Source organism: Schistocerca serialis, chromosome 3 (genome assembly GCF_023864345.2).
Source record: "Schistocerca serialis cubense isolate TAMUIC-IGC-003099 chromosome 3, iqSchSeri2.2, whole genome shotgun sequence".
NCBI classification, from domain to species: Eukaryota; Metazoa; Arthropoda; class Insecta; order Orthoptera; family Acrididae; genus Schistocerca; species Schistocerca serialis.
The window spans coordinates 863,763,909-863,782,357 of record NC_064640.1 but is presented as its reverse complement, the minus strand read 5'-3'; the positions used below and the strand labels follow the sequence as shown (position 1 = coordinate 863,782,357).

Sequence of the window (18,449 nt, the reverse complement as noted above, 5' to 3'; positions counted from 1 at the left end):
TCTACCAACTGAGCTACCGAAGCACGACTCACGGCCGGTACTCACAGCTTTACTTCTGCCAGTACCTCGTCTCCTACCTTCCAAACTTTACAGAAGCTCTCCTGCGAACCTTGCAGAACTAGCACTCCTGAAAGAAAGGATATTGCGGAGACATGGCTTAGCCACAGCCTGGGTGATGTTTCCAGAATGAGATTTTCACTCTGCAGCGGAGTGTGCGCTGATATGAAACTTCCTGGCAGATTAAAACTGTGTGCCCGACCGAGACTCGAACTCGGGACCTTTGCCTTTCGCGGGCAAGTGCTCTACCAACTGAGCTACCGAAGCACGACTCACGGCCGGTACTCACAGCTTTACTTCTGCCAGTACCTCGTCTCCTACCTTCCAAACTTTACAGAAGCTCTCCTGCGAACCTTGCAGAACTAGCACTCCTGAAAGAAAGGATATTGCGGAGACATGGCTTAGCCACAGCCTGGGGGATGTTTCCAGAATGAGATTTTCACTCTGCAGCGGAGTGTGCGCTGATATGAAACTTCCTGGCAGATTAAAACTGTGTGCCCGACCGAGACTCGAACTCGGGACCTTTGCCTTTCGCGGGCAAGTGCTCTACCAACTGAGCTACCGAAGCACGACTCACGGCCGGTACTCACAGCTTTACTTCTGCCAGTACCTCGTCTCCTACCTTCCAAACTTTACAGAAGCTCTCCTGCGAACCTTGCAGAACTAGCACTCCTGAAAGAAAGGATATTGCGGAGACATGGCTTAGCCACAGCCTGGGGGATGTTTCCAGAATGAGATTTTCACTCTGCAGCGGAGTGTGCGCTGATATGAAACTTCCTGGCAGATTAAAACTGTGTGCCCGACCGAGACTCGAACTCGGGACCTTTGCCTTTCGCGGGCAAGTGCTCTACCAACTGAGCTACCGAAGCACTACTCACGGCCGGTACTCACAGCTTTACTTCTGCCAGTACCTCGTCTCCTACCTTCCAAACTTTACAGAAGCTCTCCTGCGAACCTTGCAGAACTAGCACTCCTGAAAGAAAGGATATTGCGGAGACATGGCTTAGCCACAGCCTGGGGGATGTTTCCAGAATGAGATTTTCACTCTGCAGCGGAGTGTGCGCTGATATGAAACTTCCTGGCAGATTAAAACTGTGTGCCCGACCGAGACTCGAACTCGGGACCTTTGCCTTTCGCGGGCAAGTGCTCTACCAACTGAGCTACCGAAGCACGACTCACGGCCGGTACTCACAGCTTTACTTCTGCCAGTACCTCGTCTCCTACCTTCCAAACTTTACAGAAGCTCTCCTGCGAACCTTGCAGAACTAGCACTCCTGAAAGAAAGGATATTGCGGAGACATGGCTTAGCCACAGCCTGGGGGATGTTTCCAGAATGAGATTTTCACTCTGCAGCGGAGTGTGCGCTGATATGAAACTTCCTGGCAGATTAAAACTGTGTGCCCGACCGAGACTCGAACTCGGGACCTTTGCCTTTCGCGGGCAAGTGCTCTACCAACTGAGCTACCGAAGCACGACTCACGGCCGGTACTCACAGCTTTACTTCTGCCAGTACCTCGTCTCCTACCTTCCAAACTTTACAGAAGCTCTCCTGCGAACCTTGCAGAACTAGCACTCCTGAAAGAAAGGATATTGCGGAGACATGGCTTAGCCACAGCCTGGGGGATGTTTCCAGAATGAGATTTTCACTCTGCAGCGGAGTGTGCGCTGATATGAAACTTCCTGGCAGATTAAAACTGTGTGCCCGACCGAGACTCGAACTCGGGACCTTTGCCTTTCGCGGGCAAGTGCTCTACCAACTGAGCTACCGAAGCACGACTCACGGCCGGTACTCACAGCTTTACTTCTGCCAGTACCTCGTCTCCTACCTTCCAAACTTTACAGAAGCTCTCCTGCGAACCTTGCAGAACTAGCACTCCTGGAAGAAAGGATATTGCGGAGACATGGCTTAGCCACAGCCTGGGGGATGTTTCCAGAATGAGATTTTCACTCTGCAGCGGAGTGTGCGCTGATATGAAACTTCCTGGCAGATTAAAACTGTGTGCCCGACCGAGACTCGAACTCGGGACCTTTGCCTTTCGCGGGCAAGTGCTCTACCAACTGAGCTACCGAAGCACGACTCACGGCCGGTACTCACAGCTTTACTTCTGCCAGTACCTCGTCTCCTACCTTCCAAACTTTACAGAAGCTCTCCTGCGAACCTTGCAGAACTAGCACTCCTGAAAGAAAGGATATTGCGGAGACATGGCTTAGCCACAGCCTGGGGGATGTTTCCAGAATGAGATTTTCACTCTGCAGCGGAGTGTGCGCTGATATGAAACTTCCTGGCAGATTAAAACTGTGTGCCCGACCGAGACTCGAACTCGGGACCTTTGCCTTTCGCGGGCAAGTGCTCTACCAACTGAGCTACCGAAGCACGACTCACGGCCGGTACTCACAGCTTTACTTCTGCCAGTACCTCGTCTCCTACCTTCCAAACTTTACAGAAGCTCTCCTGCGAACCTTGCAGAACTAGCACTCCTGAAAGAAAGGATATTGCGGAGACATGGCTTAGCCACAGCCTGGGGGATGTTTCCAGAATGAGATTTTCACTCTGCAGCGGAGTGTGCGTGGATATGAAACTTCCTGGCAGATTAAAACTGTGTGCCCGACCAAGATTCGAACTCGGGACCTTTGCCTTTCGCGGGCAAGTGCTCTACCAACTGAGCTACCGAAGCACGACTCACGGCCGGTACTCACAGCTTTACTTCTGCCAGTACCTCGTCTCCTACCTTCCAAACTTTACAGAAGCTCTCCTGCGAACCTTGCAGAACTAGCACTCCTGAAAGAAAGGATATTGCGGAGACATGGCTTAGCCACAGCCTGGGGGATGTTTCCAGAATGAGATTTTCACTCTGCAGCGGAGTGTGCGCTGATATGAAACTTCCTGGCAGATTAAAACTGTGTGCCCGACCGAGACTCGAACTCTGGACCTTTGCCTTTCGCGGGCAAGTGCTCTACCAACTGAGCTACCGAAGCACGACTCACGGCCGGTACTCACAGCTTTACTTCTGCCAGTACCTCGTCTCCTACCTTCCAAACTTTACAGAAGCTCTCCTGCGAACCTTGCAGAACTAGCACTCCTGAAAGAAAGGATATTGCGGAGACATGGCTTAGCCACAGCCTGGGGGATGTTTCCAGAATGAGATTTTCACTCTGCAGCGGAGTGTGCGCTGATATGAAACTTCCTGGCAGATTAAAACTGTGTGCCCGACCGAGACTCGAACTCGGGACCTTTGCCTTTCGCGGGCAAGTGCTCTACCAACTGAGCTACCGAAGCACGACTCACGGCCGGTACTCACAGCTTTACTTCTGCCAGTACCTCGTCTCCTACCTTCCAAACTTTACAGAAGCTCTCCTGCGAACCTTGCAGAACTAGCACTCCTGAAAGAAAGGATATTGCGGAGACATGGCTTAGCCAAAGCCTGGGGGATGTTTCCAGAATGAGATTTTCACTCTGCAGCGGAGTGTGCGCTGATATGAAACTTCCTGGCAGATTAAAACTGTGTGCCCGACCGAGACTCGAACTTGGGACCTTTGCCTTTCGCGGGCAAGTGCTCTACCAACTGAGCTACTGAAGCACGACTCACGGCCGGTACTCACAGCTTTACTTCTGCCAGTACCTCGTCTCCTACCTTCCAAACTTTACAGAAGCTCTCCTGCGAACCTTGCAGAACTAGCACTCCTGAAAGAAAGGATATTGCGGAGACATGGCTTAGCCACAGCCTGGGGGATGTTTCCAGAATGAGATTTTCACTCTGCAGCGGAGTGTGCGTGGATATGAAACTTCCTGGCAGATTAAAACTGTGTGCCCGACCAAGATTCGAACTCGGGACCTTTGCCTTTCGCGGGCAAGTGCTCTACCAACTGAGCTACCGAAGCACGACTCACGGCCGGTACTCACAGCTTTACTTCTGCCAGTACCTCGTCTCCTACCTTCCAAACTTTACAGAAGCTCTCCTGCGAACCTTGCAGAACTAGCACTCCTGAAAGAAAGGATATTGCGGAGACATGGCTTAGCCACAGCCTGGGGGATGTTTCCAGAATGAGATTTTCACTCTGCAGCGGAGTGTGCGCTGATATGAAACTTCCTGGCAGATTAAAACTGTGTGCCCGACCGAGACTCGAACTCTGGACCTTTGCCTTTCGCGGGCAAGTGCTCTACCAACTGAGCTACCGAAGCACGACTCACGGCCGGTACTCACAGCTTTACTTCTGCCAGTACCTCGTCTCCTACCTTCCAAACTTTACAGAAGCTCTCCTGCGAACCTTGCAGAACTAGCACTCCTGAAAGAAAGGATATTGCGGAGACATGGCTTAGCCACAGCCTGGGGGATGTTTCCAGAATGAGATTTTCACTCTGCAGCGGAGTGTGCGCTGATATGAAACTTCCTGGCAGATTAAAACTGTGTGCCCGACCGAGACTCGAACTCGGGACCTTTGCCTTTCGCGGGCAAGTGCTCTACCAACTGAGCTACCGAAGCACGACTCACGGCCGGTACTCACAGCTTTACTTCTGCCAGTACCTCGTCTCCTACCTTCCAAACTTTACAGAAGCTCTCCTGCGAACCTTGCAGAACTAGCACTCCTGAAAGAAAGGATATTGCGGAGACATGGCTTAGCCAAAGCCTGGGGGATGTTTCCAGAATGAGATTTTCACTCTGCAGCGGAGTGTGCGCTGATATGAAACTTCCTGGCAGATTAAAACTGTGTGCCCGACCGAGACTCGAACTTGGGACCTTTGCCTTTCGCGGGCAAGTGCTCTACCAACTGAGCTACTGAAGCACGACTCACGGCCGGTACTCACAGCTTTACTTCTGCCAGTACCTCGTCTCCTACCTTCCAAACTTTACAGAAGCTCTCCTGCGAACCTTGCAGAACTAGCACTCCTGAAAGAAAGGATATTGCGGAGACATGGCTTAGCCACAGCCTGGGGGATGTTTCCAGAATGAGATTTTCACTCTGCAGCGGAGTGTGCGCTGATATGAAACTTCCTGGCAGATTAAAACTGTGTGCCCGACCGAGACTCGAACTCGGGACCTTTGCCTTTCGCGGGCAAGTGCTCTACCAACTGAGCTACCGAAGCACGACTCACGGCCGGTACTCACAGCTTTACTTCTGCCAGTACCTCGTCTCCTACCTTCCAAACTTTACAGAAGCTCTCCTGCGAACCTTGCAGAACTAGCACTCCTGAAAGAAAGGATATTGCGGAGACATGGCTTAGCCACAGCCTGGGGGATGTTTCCAGAATGAGATTTTCACTCTGCAGCGGAGTGTGCGCTGATATGAAACTTCCTGGCAGATTAAAACTGTGTGCCCGACCGAGACTCGAACTCGGGACCTTTGCCTTTCGCGGGCAAGTGCTCTACCAACTGAGCTACCGAAGCACGACTCACGGCCGGTACTCACAGCTTTACTTCTGCCAGTACCTCGTCTCCTACCTTCCAAACTTTACAGAAGCTCTCCTGCGAACCTTGCAGAACTAGCACTCCTGAAAGAAAGGATATTGCGGAGACATGGCTTAGCCACAGCCTGGGGGATGTTTCCAGAATGAGATTTTCACTCTGCAGCGGAGTGTGCGCTGATATGAAACTTCCTGGCAGATTAAAACTGTGTGCCCGACCGAGACTCGAACTCGGGACCTTTGCCTTTCGCGGGCAAGTGCTCTACCAACTGAGCTACCGAAGCACGACTCACGGCCGGTACTCACAGCTTTACTTCTGCCAGTACCTCGTCTCCTACCTTCCAAACTTTACAGAAGCTCTCCTGCGAACCTTGCAGAACTAGCACTCCTGAAAGAAAGGATATTGCGGAGACATGGCTTAGCCACAGCCTGGGGGATGTTTCCAGAATGAGATTTTCACTCTGCAGCGGAGTGTGCGCTGATATGAAACTTCCTGGCAGATTAAAACTGTGTGCCCGACCGAGACTCGAACTCGGGACCTTTGCCTTTCGCGGGCAAGTGCTCTACCAACTGAGCTACCGAAGCACGACTCACGGCCGGTACTCACAGCTTTACTTCTGCCAGTACCTCGTCTCCTACCTTCCAAACTTTACAGAAGCTCTCCTGCGAACCTTGCAGAACTAGCACTCCTGAAAGAAAGGATATTGCGGAGACATGGCTTAGCCAAAGCCTGGGGGATGTTTCCAGAATGAGATTTTCACTCTGCAGCGGAGTGTGCGCTGATATGAAACTTCCTGGCAGATTAAAACTGTGTGCCCGACCGAGACTCGAACTCGGGACCTTTGCCTTTCGCGGGCAAGTGCTCTACCAACTGAGCTACCGAAGCACGACTCACGGCCGGTACTCACAGCTTTACTTCTGCCAGTACCTCGTCTCCTACCTTCCAAACTTTACAGAAGCTCTCCTGCGAACCTTGCAGAACTAGCACTCCTGAAAGAAAGGATATTGCGGAGACATGGCTTAGCCACAGCCTGGGGGATGTTTCCAGAATGAGATTTTCACTCTGCAGCGGAGTGTGCGCTGATATGAAACTTCCTGGCAGATTAAAACTGTGTGCCCGACCGAGACTCGAACTCGGGACCTTTGCCTTTCGCGGGCAAGTGCTCTACCAACTGAGCTACCGAAGCACGACTCACGGCCGGTACTCACAGCTTTACTTCTGCCAGTACCTCGTCTCCTACCTTCCAAACTTTACAGAAGCTCTCCTGCGAACCTTGCAGAACTAGCACTCCTGAAAGAAAGGATATTGCGGAGACATGGCTTAGCCACAGCCTGGGGGATGTTTCCAGAATGAGATTTTCACTCTGCAGCGGAGTGTGCGCTGATATGAAACTTCCTGGCAGATTAAAACTGTGTGCCCGACCGAGACTCGAACTCGGGACCTTTGCCTTTCGCGGGCAAGTGCTCTACCAACTGAGCTACCGAAGCACGACTCACGGCCGGTACTCACAGCTTTACTTCTGCCAGTACCTCGTCTCCTACCTTCCAAACTTTACAGAAGCTCTCCTGCGAACCTTGCAGAACTAGCACTCCTGAAAGAAAGTTTTAATCTGCCAGGAAGTTTCATATCAGCGCACACTCCGCTGCAGAGTGAAAATCTCATTCTGGAAACATCCCCCAGGCTGTGGCTAAGCCATGTCTCTGCAATATCCTTTCTTTCAGGAGTGCTAGTTCTGCAAGGTTCGCAGGAGAGCTTCTGTAAAGTTTGGAAGGTAGGAGACGAGGTACTGGCAGAAGTAAAGCTGTGAGTACCGGCCGTGAGTCGTGCTTCGGTAGCTCAGTTGGTAGAGCACTTGCCCGCGAAAGGCAAAGGTCCCGAGTTCGAGTCTCGGTCGGGCACACAGTTTTAATCTGCCAGGAAGTTTCATACCTAAAACTGTGTTTGTGGGTATAAACACACTTCACTTTGGCGTTTATGATGCTGTTTTATCATTCAATCAGGGCAATATAACAAAGTGCAAAGTTCTGCAGAAGTTCGGGCTCTGTGTAGGACTATGAACTGCCGCAGCTATGCTTTGTTTGGATAAGGAACGGCTCAGGTCTTCAGATAATGCCATAAAAGTATATTCAAAGATGGCTAGACAGCATAGTAGAGCCATCAAGAGGAAGCTGTTGGACAATTCTGATGATACAAACTATGGAGCAGGTTTGTTCTGAAGTAAAAACTTCGAAGCTAATTTCCCGTAACTTTAGTTTTTTTGTGTATAAGGTCCATTTTCTCAGGGCCTATTTATAGTAGAAAGATGAAATTTTCTGTAGTTGTTCCTTAAGACCTTCTAATATATCTGAATTAAAAGATATGTGGAATTATGTTGTATTAATGGATGTAAATTTTAAAATACTTGTTAAAATATATAAGTTTTTTTAACATTTACAAAAAATAAAATATCTGAAAAGCTATACATTATTTTTTCAAAATCAATAATTCAGCATAAAAGCAGAACATATCTCTGCATTCTGTGAAAAAATCAAGAGTATCGTCCAAATAACAAATGAGCAAATGTCCTAACTTTTAGCTCAATTTAAGGGGCTCTGGAACGCCCTATACTTGCAATGTTAAAATAACGCTTATAAATTACATCTTTCCTCACAAAGTATTTGAGGTAGGAAGTTGAACTTTTTACAGATTATTTATTAGAATATGGGCTACAACTTAACACAGGGATCTTACAAAATTTTAGTTCAGTTATTAAAGATGATTTTTTTTCAATTGTAATGAAAATTCACAACATTTTTTGCAATTTTTTATTTATATATTCAAAAATATAGTTTTTTGGAAAAAGGCTGTGTTAAATTATGCAGAAGGTACTGTGTAACATTTACTGAAAGTTTGAAACAAATATGTTTGGAAGATCCTTAGAAAACATGTAATTAGTATGAGAAAATAAAAGTTTTGGGAATCGAGCGACAAAGATTGGATTAACTTTTTAGTGCATTCCAGGTCCATAGGATGGATTATCTTCATCCTCTGCAAACTCCTCCTCCAACTTCCTCTTGTTCCTCCTCCTGTTTACTCTTGTTTGTATTTCTAGACTCTTTACAGCCCTGTCTGCAGCCCGAAGGCGTTCCTTGTCTAAAGCAAGCATCGCTCGTTGTTGTGTTCGTAGATTTTGCTACCATTTTCTTCAGTTGCAGTTACTGCAACACTGTTCCAAAAGGTGGTCATGTATGAACACTTATCACATTTCAGTTGTATTTCACTAGCAAGTCCTACGTGCTTTATTATGGAGAGTTCCAGACCAAATTCACTACAATGAATACATCTTACACAGTTTGAAAAAATTCCTTTGAGAACCGACATATCAAATATTTCATTCACATCCGATTCGCCCATGAAACATTCATAGTTGTCACTCATTGAACCAAGCTTCTTCTGTGAAGTATTTTCTTTTCCACTTTGACTGCTATGGGCAGGTGTACTTGAGAGGTTAGGTTCACTCACTTGGTTATCGTCTTTATTGTTTACAGTAATAACACATACCTTTGGCTTTCCAACATTTCTCCTTTTCTTAAAAGCCTTCAGAGGATTTCTAATAACTTTACTTTTACTCATTATTATACTTCAACAAAACAGAGACTCAAGAAACAGAATTAATTACGAATATTTTCGAGATAACGACAGAGTAAATAAACATGAAACAATCGACAGTCACACCAGCGATATATATTGAACCATCACAGGTTAGCCACAACACATACTTTATCTCACATCACTAAAATGTACCTGATGAACACAGACGTTAATAATAACACCATTTGACAGCGCCACAGTGGGTCACGCCCATGTAGAACACATTTCAAGAAAAATTTAAAAACTGTTGTAGTCTTCGGAATTGAATAAATTATATATATATATATATATATATATATATATATATATATATATTAAAAGATCTGCAGATCCAGAAAACGCAAAAAAGTAAAAATTGAACTTTTCATGATTTTGAGCCTTTCCGGAGCCCCTTAACATTGTAAGCATAGGGCGTTCCGTATACCCTTAAAATTTTAACAACTTCTGGTACAGCTTGCCATTCAGTTTCAAGAAGACTTTTTATGGAATTGTGGATATGTCCAAGTGCCACTTCAAGGGGTTCTTGTAACATAGAAATCCTGTTCTACGATTGTTTTTGATTTCTGTATAATACTTTTTCCATGCTCGTAAGTCCCGAGCACTCTATTAAATTACATGAAAGCGCGACACGAGGCAGATGTTCGTAGCCCACCAACCGAATTGCTGCTTTCGTGTTTAACAAATCACTTCTTTTACCCCGTATGTGTAACGGCAGGTTTCAGCCCAAAAATGTATTAAGAATTTGCTATTTCCCGCGTCAGGAAGGACAGAAATGATTGGATATGGTAAAAAGATTGTGGAAGTGTTAGGAATTGCTTATAAAAAAATGTAGTATATAGGACCGTCATACGTATTCCCCTTCTCTGTTTATCCATTCTTATCTTTTCTCCAGCCATTTACGAGGAATGTAGTAGCCTATGAAGCTCTTTTGCTTTACTGCAGAACGTCGAAAATCTCTAGACTTTCAAATTTTCGATACGGTATTAAAATCGTATGCACCCTCTCTTGCTCTGAGGAATCATGTTGTTGTTACATATTTAACGACATTAGATCGTTTGGGAAGGACTGTTTCCCACTTGCCGGAGACCTGTGATGTACCGGTACATTTATTTCACAGCACGTTTTCGTGGAATGCTGCAGATTGCTTAATAAAACACACATATACACACACACACACACACACACACACACACACGCGCGCGCGCGAGGGTAGTACTGTAATAATACAATATTCACCTGGGACCTAACGTCTTTTTTACGCTACGATGGGATCTCTATACTGTAAAAGAAGTAACTCTGACTTCCATAAACAACAAGAGGCTCAGCATCAAAATGTCTTTGAGTGTTCCATAAATATAGTTCAGTTCAAATTTACATTATAGATGTACTGTTTGAATCAAAGTCACCCCTTCTTTATATGTTGGCCACAAACAAGAAAAAGTCCCTAAAACCTCAGTTATTAAAAACTGTAGATTTTTTAACTTATCAGCTGTCATCCATAATATATTGGAATTAGATTTAAATTAACTTAATTTAACTTTGATTATTGCTATCATCAAGAATGTAAAATTATGTAAACGATTTATTGCAGCAAAATAGCCATTCTAGTTATACATTAGATTACAATCATTTGAGAGTGAATTATAAGGATGTATTGAGTGTCTGCATAATTCTTAGTAGTAGATTACATTCAGTGCAGGTATTATAACAGATTATCATTTGAACCATTTATCCTACAAAACACTAACAAAGGAGAAGATAATGGCACACAGGGAAGAAGACTAGCTGAAGAAGCCAGGAGAGACCCATTCGTTGCAATCCCCCCCCCCCCCCCCCCCCGAAAGCAGGCACAGTCACACTATATAAGCATGGACGAATGGACGAGACATTTCAAAGTCTTTCTCAACAAAGATGGTAGAGAAGGAGCACAGGTAGCAAGTCAAGAGCTCACACTGCAAGAGATGCCAGCCTGGTCCCCACTCACTCCAAATGAGGTCCAAAACATCATTGAATCAACAAAAATGAAAAAAGCAGTGGGACCAGACATGCTTTACAATGAATAACTTAAAGACACAGCCCATCTGCTAGCACCAACCTGGACAAAACTTTATAACAAATGCATTGAAACAGCAAAAATCCCAGGCCAGTGGAGAAATTCAGTAGTAAGGGTAATGTACAAAGGGAAGGGCAACCCAAAGGACACAAACGAATACAGAGGAATAGCCTTGGAAAACAACCCTTTTAAGGTATTCACAAAACTAATCACAGGAAGAATAAGACGCACTTTGGAAGACCACCTCCCAGAATCTCAGTTCAGGTTCAGGGAAAAAAGATCCTCTATCACAGCAGTGGAGCTGCTTTTAAAAAACATATGGGAAACCATCTATAAGAAGCAAAAATATTATGCTGTATTCATAGACTTCACAAGGGCCTTCGACCTCCTCGATCGATCATTAGTAAAAAGGATGCTCGATGAATCCCTGGGAAGAGACAGCGTCTGGACGAGGATCATAAACTCCATAAATGAATGGAATGAGATAAGGATCTCGGACAACCTCGACCTGTCTGAACCAATAAGGCAAACAAACGGAGAACTCCAAGGAGACCCACTAAGCCCGCTCCTGTTCATTCTGGCAGCAAAGGACATTATGGAAATCGCTCAAGACGAAGATGTTGAAGCATATGCCTACGCGGACGACATTGTGATAGGCTCAAAAAATTTAAAGAAACTACAGGAGACTATAGAAGACGTGGAAAAATGGTGCACAAAACACAAGTTCGTAATCAACACCGACATGACGGAAATGATGGTATTCAGACCAGGCGGGCAAATCCCAAAAAGACAAGAATTGCACTACAAGGAAAGCAATTATCTATCACAAAAGATTACAAATATCTAGGAATAACACTCCAGCCATCCGCAAAGTGCTTCACTAAACACACAACAGAGAAAGCGACACAAGCCGTCAGAACGATATACGAAATAAGTTCCATCAGAACACTAAATCTAGACACAGCTATGGCACTCTTCAAATCAAAAATAATACTGATACTGGCTTATGGGATAGAAATCATATGGATACATCTAAATGAAAAGAACTTAGAAATATTGGAAAGAGTAAAAGCAACCTATATCAAAAGAGCATTAGGGGTAGCAAAAACCACAAGATCAAAATTAGTCTACCTTCTCGCTCGAGAATCTTTCCTCATATAGTATCTAAGGACAAGGTTCTTACTTCCAAACACATCAGCATCGGAGAACCTACTAAGATCAGTACTCAAGAAAAGAGAGGAAGTACCAACGGAATTCTATGAATCCGGGGCCATGATCGACTGCACTTGGGCAGCAGCAAATTTTGAGATGAGCTATGTAATTACAAGACTCGCAGTACACGGATTCCACCATGAAATTTGTGCAAATACAACATACCATGAACTGTGAAACCTTTGCAAGTGTACACTATGTGGACAGTCTTGTGAGAGATACCATATAGAAATATGCAACAAGAGGACCAGATCAATTAGAGACTATGCAATAAATGGTTCAAATGATAATCTGTTATAATACCTGCACTGAATGTAATCTACTACTAGGAATGTCAAAATTATAAAATGAAGATATTTATGCATTTGTATCCTTATATAAAATTTCTTGGAAAATATTTTGCAGGATTGCCATTTGTGCGACCAATGCCTAACGTGTCAGCGGTGGCAGGGGAACCCCTTTATATAGCCTGCCCTGTGTCTGGGTATCCTATAGAATCCATAACGTGGGAGAAAGGTAAGACACACTGTGCAATACTAATTAAATAAATTAAGCTGTTTCGAAATCTGTAAATAATATGCACTTCTGAAACTGACACCTAAAATTTTTTCACCTGACTTCACAAGAATCTGACCGTGATGAAAAACAATCAGCAACAAGTTTCTACACCAATAAAATTGTGATGGAAACATGTGCCAAGGTGCATACTACACATTCTCTAGTATTTCCACACTTAAACAAACTCTTTTAGTTATCTGTATTTTCTAATAAAGAGATTGTTTGGACTGTGTGTTATTTTTCTTTTTTGAGTGTGCTTTTTTTTTATCTTTTGCACTGTGTGTGTATAATGATTTCACCTATAAGCCAGATGGTGGACTGTGCATCACAATGTATGATTTTATTTGTGCTTTCTGGTACTAACATAAGTTATTTGTATACTGGTGAATACATTGTGCTAAGTCTGTCTGATCTGTTGTTACTGGCCTTGATTTTACTGAAACATTGCCTCACTATAACCTATTATCCATTCCACAAGATGTTAAAAAGAAGTAATCTGGTTTCACCATGTAATCTCTTAGATAAAGTACATTAAAATTCATGCTATTGACATTATTGTTTCAGACAGAAGACGGTTACCGGTAACCCGACGGCAGAAAGTCTTTTCAAATGGTACCTTGTTACTTGAAAATGTGCAGAAGGATACAGACAGAGGACTGTACCGCTGTACGGCTATGAATAAACAAGGACATTCCTCATCTCAGACACTGCCACTTACTGTCACTGGTATGTTACAGTACTGTTACTGAGATCCACAACTTTTACATTTCCAGTTTTTTAGTGGAGAGGTTTTTGGGTGCTCATCATAATCATCTAAAATAATTATTCACTGTGAAGTACATATAATGTTGTACAAATAGCTTAATATTCCATGCATCATAATATAACTACGCGCATACCAATTTTTGTTTCCTTTTGTTCGGATTTACTTTTGTGGGAATTAGTTATCTTTTGATGTTCAGTCCACATTATTGTGCTGCCAATTGAACCTCGTAATTAAATGAAGGTTATTACACTAAATATGTAATCCAACTATATTCTGAAAGTTTCTTGCTGCATGAGTAAATGGAAAACACAATACTTCAAATTTAGTTTAAATTAGCTCTCATTGTGTTTATTTACAGTTTCAGATGAATGTTCTTTTTTTAAAACATACACCAGCACTGTGTGACAAAAAAAGTGAAGCATCCAGAAGGTGAGGTGAAATGAAATGAAACTTCAAGGGTTCAGAGGGTGTGTGATGTTAATTCAGAGATTACAAAATCGAGTCAGATTTACAAAGAACTTGGCAGTATGAGCCCTCTTATCAGTATGATGTTTCAACTCCTCTGACCAGGATGTGTGCTCTGATTTGGTTGGGAAGGGTGTCATGAAGCCATTGTATCCTCTCTTAGGCAAGCCAGTTTGTAGCTGTTGTAACTGTTCCTTTACTGGTAGTGGGGTGGAGCTGATGTCTGAGCTGGTACCACACATGTTCTTCAGCCTGACATCACACCCGATGGGTCACAGCACCATGCTGCCAGGAGTAATACCCGGTGCCTCCCCAAAACTCTGTAAGAATGGAATCTTTCTCCAGGTCACCACCATACTCAGTGACTCTGGTCACCTTGGGTAGTGCAGAACTGTGATTCATTCATCAGCAGTTCATGCTTCCCAATCACAGTACCACTCCAAAAGCAGATGCTTATGTTGCGTGTTAGTGACATCCTGTGGATTGGATGGTAATTCACTAGTCTTGATGCTAATACACTCTCACCAATGGTACGAGTTGACACAGAATATTGCAGGGAGTGTCTCAGATCTGTATATCGCATGATTTGATCAGCCAGTCAAATGGAGACCCACAGTGAGGCCCCTTTGAAACTGTGTCAAGTGCTGATAACACTGCCTCACACAAATATGGGGCATCTCGAAGTCCATCATGTGATACTGTTCGTGTCCCTTTTATACTCTATCAAATTTTCATACCAACTGATGGTGTGTATGTGTACAAAGTTACATTGACACCTAATCATGCCATGTCTTCTACAGGCTTCACTTCTTTTTGTCTGGCAGTATAGTTCTCAGGTATGCAGGTAACAGTTATACAACACAGTAAATGTAAACAATTCACTAATGCAATCAATAGTGTGTGCAGTGACTGTTTCAGTTACATATATACAATTAAATCTTGTGCGTTCACTTTTTCTTGAGCACTATATAGCTATTGTAGGAAAGGGCGGGGGAGGAGGGGGGAGCATGGGGAGGAGGGGGGTGCAGATGATGCTAATTGTAAGTTGTAGAGGAAGAATAAACAATTTTCAGTTCTGCACACTGAACCTCTGCCTTATGTGGGGCATCCATAAGATAAATAGGACTTACAATTCATACCAATAATTAACTAATTTAAAATTGAAATGCATAAAAATTTACAGTCAAATCTTTTGTACAATCAAAACTGAAATTGCCTTGGACATTGACATGTACAATAAAGCACAAAAAGATAAAACACATCATCCAACCACGACTGCCGCTGCACTACAGTATTGATAGATCGCAGAGGATGAGAGCAGATGGAGCAAACACCCTACCAGGCCAAAGCCTTCTACCATTTATCAGCTGGGGATCCAGTGGCTCCAGGAATAATGTAGGGATAATTCTTGCTCTTGTACTGAAATAAGCTCAAGTATACTGTATGTTAACCTGTGTTAAATATACAGGGTGAAGAAAAATGCCATACTTGTCAATCAGCATGCAATTCCTCATCCCTATTCAAGACAAAAGCATGTCTAGCAAAACCAATTCCTGCTAAAAGGTTTAAAACAAATGTGATTTAAAAAACAAGACCCTGGCAATGCTGTAACTGCATACAGCATGGCCAGGAACGTCTATCATGAACTGTGCACTGTGTCCTGTTAGCTCAGTGAGATGAAGCAATGCTATGGGGAATGGATATGCAGATTTGCCAATGTCTGAGTCACATTCACACCTTTTTTTACCAGTTAAAGCATCAAATTGTATCCAATTTACACCTCCACCATGCAGTATCTTATGTATTTCTTTATGTTACTGTTACATTTATTTAAACATTAAGACATGCCATGAACTTTTTACAGATGTAAACGACCAGTTTGTTTTGTCCATGACACAAGAGGAGCCAATAGAAAATAATAGTTGTTACAGTAACCAATGAGGTACAAAAACCACAATAGGTGGGCTACACTAGATTGCAGATTGTCCTACACATAATAATTCCATTCTGTGTGTTTGACATCTGGGCTTATCTTCACAGAGCTGGTACATACATGTATGGCTAATGTTCACTTTAGAGAAGATGTTCAAAGTAGCAACCTTGCATTTGCAAACACTTCACCACTCACTGTATCATACTTTGTTGGACTCTACGCAAAGCATTTGCACCCACCATTGCCAAAGCGGCATGCACACAACCTATTAGGTCATGTACATCTGTGGGTGGAGTGCTACAAACTTGTTCCTTTAAGTGTCTCCATAAATAAAAATCTAGTGGATTAAGGTTGGACACCAGAACATTGGACCTCCATGACCAATCCAATTCCCTGGAAACACTTCATTTAAATAGTACATGGATTCATTCCAAAGCGTGGCGGGGCCTCATCATGCTGAAGCCATAGCTGTAGTTGAAGACCAAGTGGAACATTTTCTAATGTAGTATTGCAAAGGGACATACAGTACAGGGATTCATTCAACTTGTATGGCAATAGGTAAGGGTCCAAAAGGACTCCCTCCACAATTCCAGCCCAGAGGTTTATGACAAGCATGCTGAAAGCTACATTCACAGATGACATATGGGTTGTGTTCTGTCTGTTGTTGAGGTTGAAAATAGCTTTCACAAAAAATGTACTCATCGAATGCTGTCCTCCGGTCACTGGTGTTGAGTTAACATGTTATGATATAAATACAGTTCTTCATTGTGCAACACTTCAACAACCTGTCTTTGAGATATCTGGAACTATGTCGCAATATCATGAGTACTTCACCAAGGTGACTAGTGAATGGTTTTAAGAATCCCATCTGCTGTTTGTGGAGTATGTCTAGTGCTTGAGTGACATCTGTCCATTACTTGGGGATGAAGATTATCAGTTTCCCAAAGGAATTGCTCCAAGCAATGAAAAACGTTCTTGTCAGGGTGCATGTGGGTCTGATGTCCTGGCAGTCTACTCAGTGAGTTACCATGGCCGGTACAGTAGCGCAGTGTGCTAGACGTTCCTCTGTACATTCTGATGCGCTGCATGATATAAGTGTTCCCATCTCCTCGTTTTCAAACACGTGTTTTCAAAATACACCTGGTCTGATTTTGCTAGATAAACTTTTGTCTTCAATCTCAATGAGGAATCGCATGCTGGCCTCCAAGTTTGGCACTTTTTCCCTCACACTGTACAATGTTTAGTGCTAGATTTATACTGTTTAGCTTTTTCATTTGCCTATTATCAACAAACATCCACTGTGCAGTGTAACTTAGGATATCTACATTACTGATTATTTCAGAACATTTTTAGTATTGCCTGCAGCATGATCATAAATTCTCAAATCACTTGGAAAATTGTGGAATGAATTTACATCACACATGAACTGGTTGGAGTACTTTCGCAATGTAAATGGTAACACTAAAAGATGTTTTGCAGCCTTTAGTTATTGTTTACATCTTCATTGCTTAATTAATTTCATTTCCCAAATGGAAATTATCTGCAATATTCTCCAAGATCTTTAATACAAAGTAATTAATTTTAAAAGACAGGGTCTGTGCAGGTGAGTGCCTTCTCACCTAGCCTCCAAAGGGTACAGACTACCTACCCTTCAGCTGTTTTGACTGTGCCATATTCATTACTTTTAACTTCACATTCAATGGACATTCTTCCAACACAAGACAATATTGATTATGAGAACAAGTTTTTCACCTCATTGATTTCATAGAATAACTTGCTGTTGATGTTATGTTCTGTTTTCAGAAATATTAGTGAAAATGCTGAGGAGATATTTTTTCAAACTGTTTTCTGTTCCTTTAAAAACCAAGTACATTAATAATAATGGATAATAAGTAAAATGCTTAGTTGATTCACATAGTATATGTGAGTAATGATATCGATTGTTTCAATATCTTTCACAAGAAATCATTAAAGCTCAAGTAAATGACCAGAAAGAGAGAAAGGGTTATTAAAGCAGTTTCTGATCATGGTGCTGGACTAACAAGACAAAAACTTCTGCTGATTAATAAAGCTTCACTGTATATGATCTAACTATTAAGAAGTGAAACTAGTTTAGAATTTGCTGTGTAGTACACAATTCCCCAAAGAAATAGTTACAGCAATAAAAAGTAACTGTATTTATTGCTTATTTAAACGACTGATCGTGTATCACTATTTCTTGCAAATTTAAATTAATATTGCCATTTTCTATTGTCAAATGCCTATAATTACACTTGCATAGGATTTAAGTATGCAGCACTGGACAAAGAAAATCCTGATTGAATAATTGTACCTGTTCGATCACAGGTGAGTGGCTGTCTGATTTCTTTCATA

At 43.2% G+C, this 18,449-nt stretch overlaps 1 protein-coding gene across 1 annotated transcript in view; it reads left to right on the top strand.

The window, feature by feature from the left end:
* The window catches only part of LOC126471275 (Down syndrome cell adhesion molecule-like protein Dscam2), a 231,816-nt gene that overhangs the window by 16,946 nt on the left and 196,421 nt on the right, over positions 1–18,449 (top strand). Inside the window, exons 3-4 of the mRNA XM_050099393.1 lie at positions 12,760–12,870; positions 13,477–13,638. Of these exons, the coding sequence (XP_049955350.1) occupies positions 12,760–12,870; positions 13,477–13,638 (273 nt within the window). The remainder of the gene's footprint in view (positions 1–12,759; positions 12,871–13,476; positions 13,639–18,449) is intronic.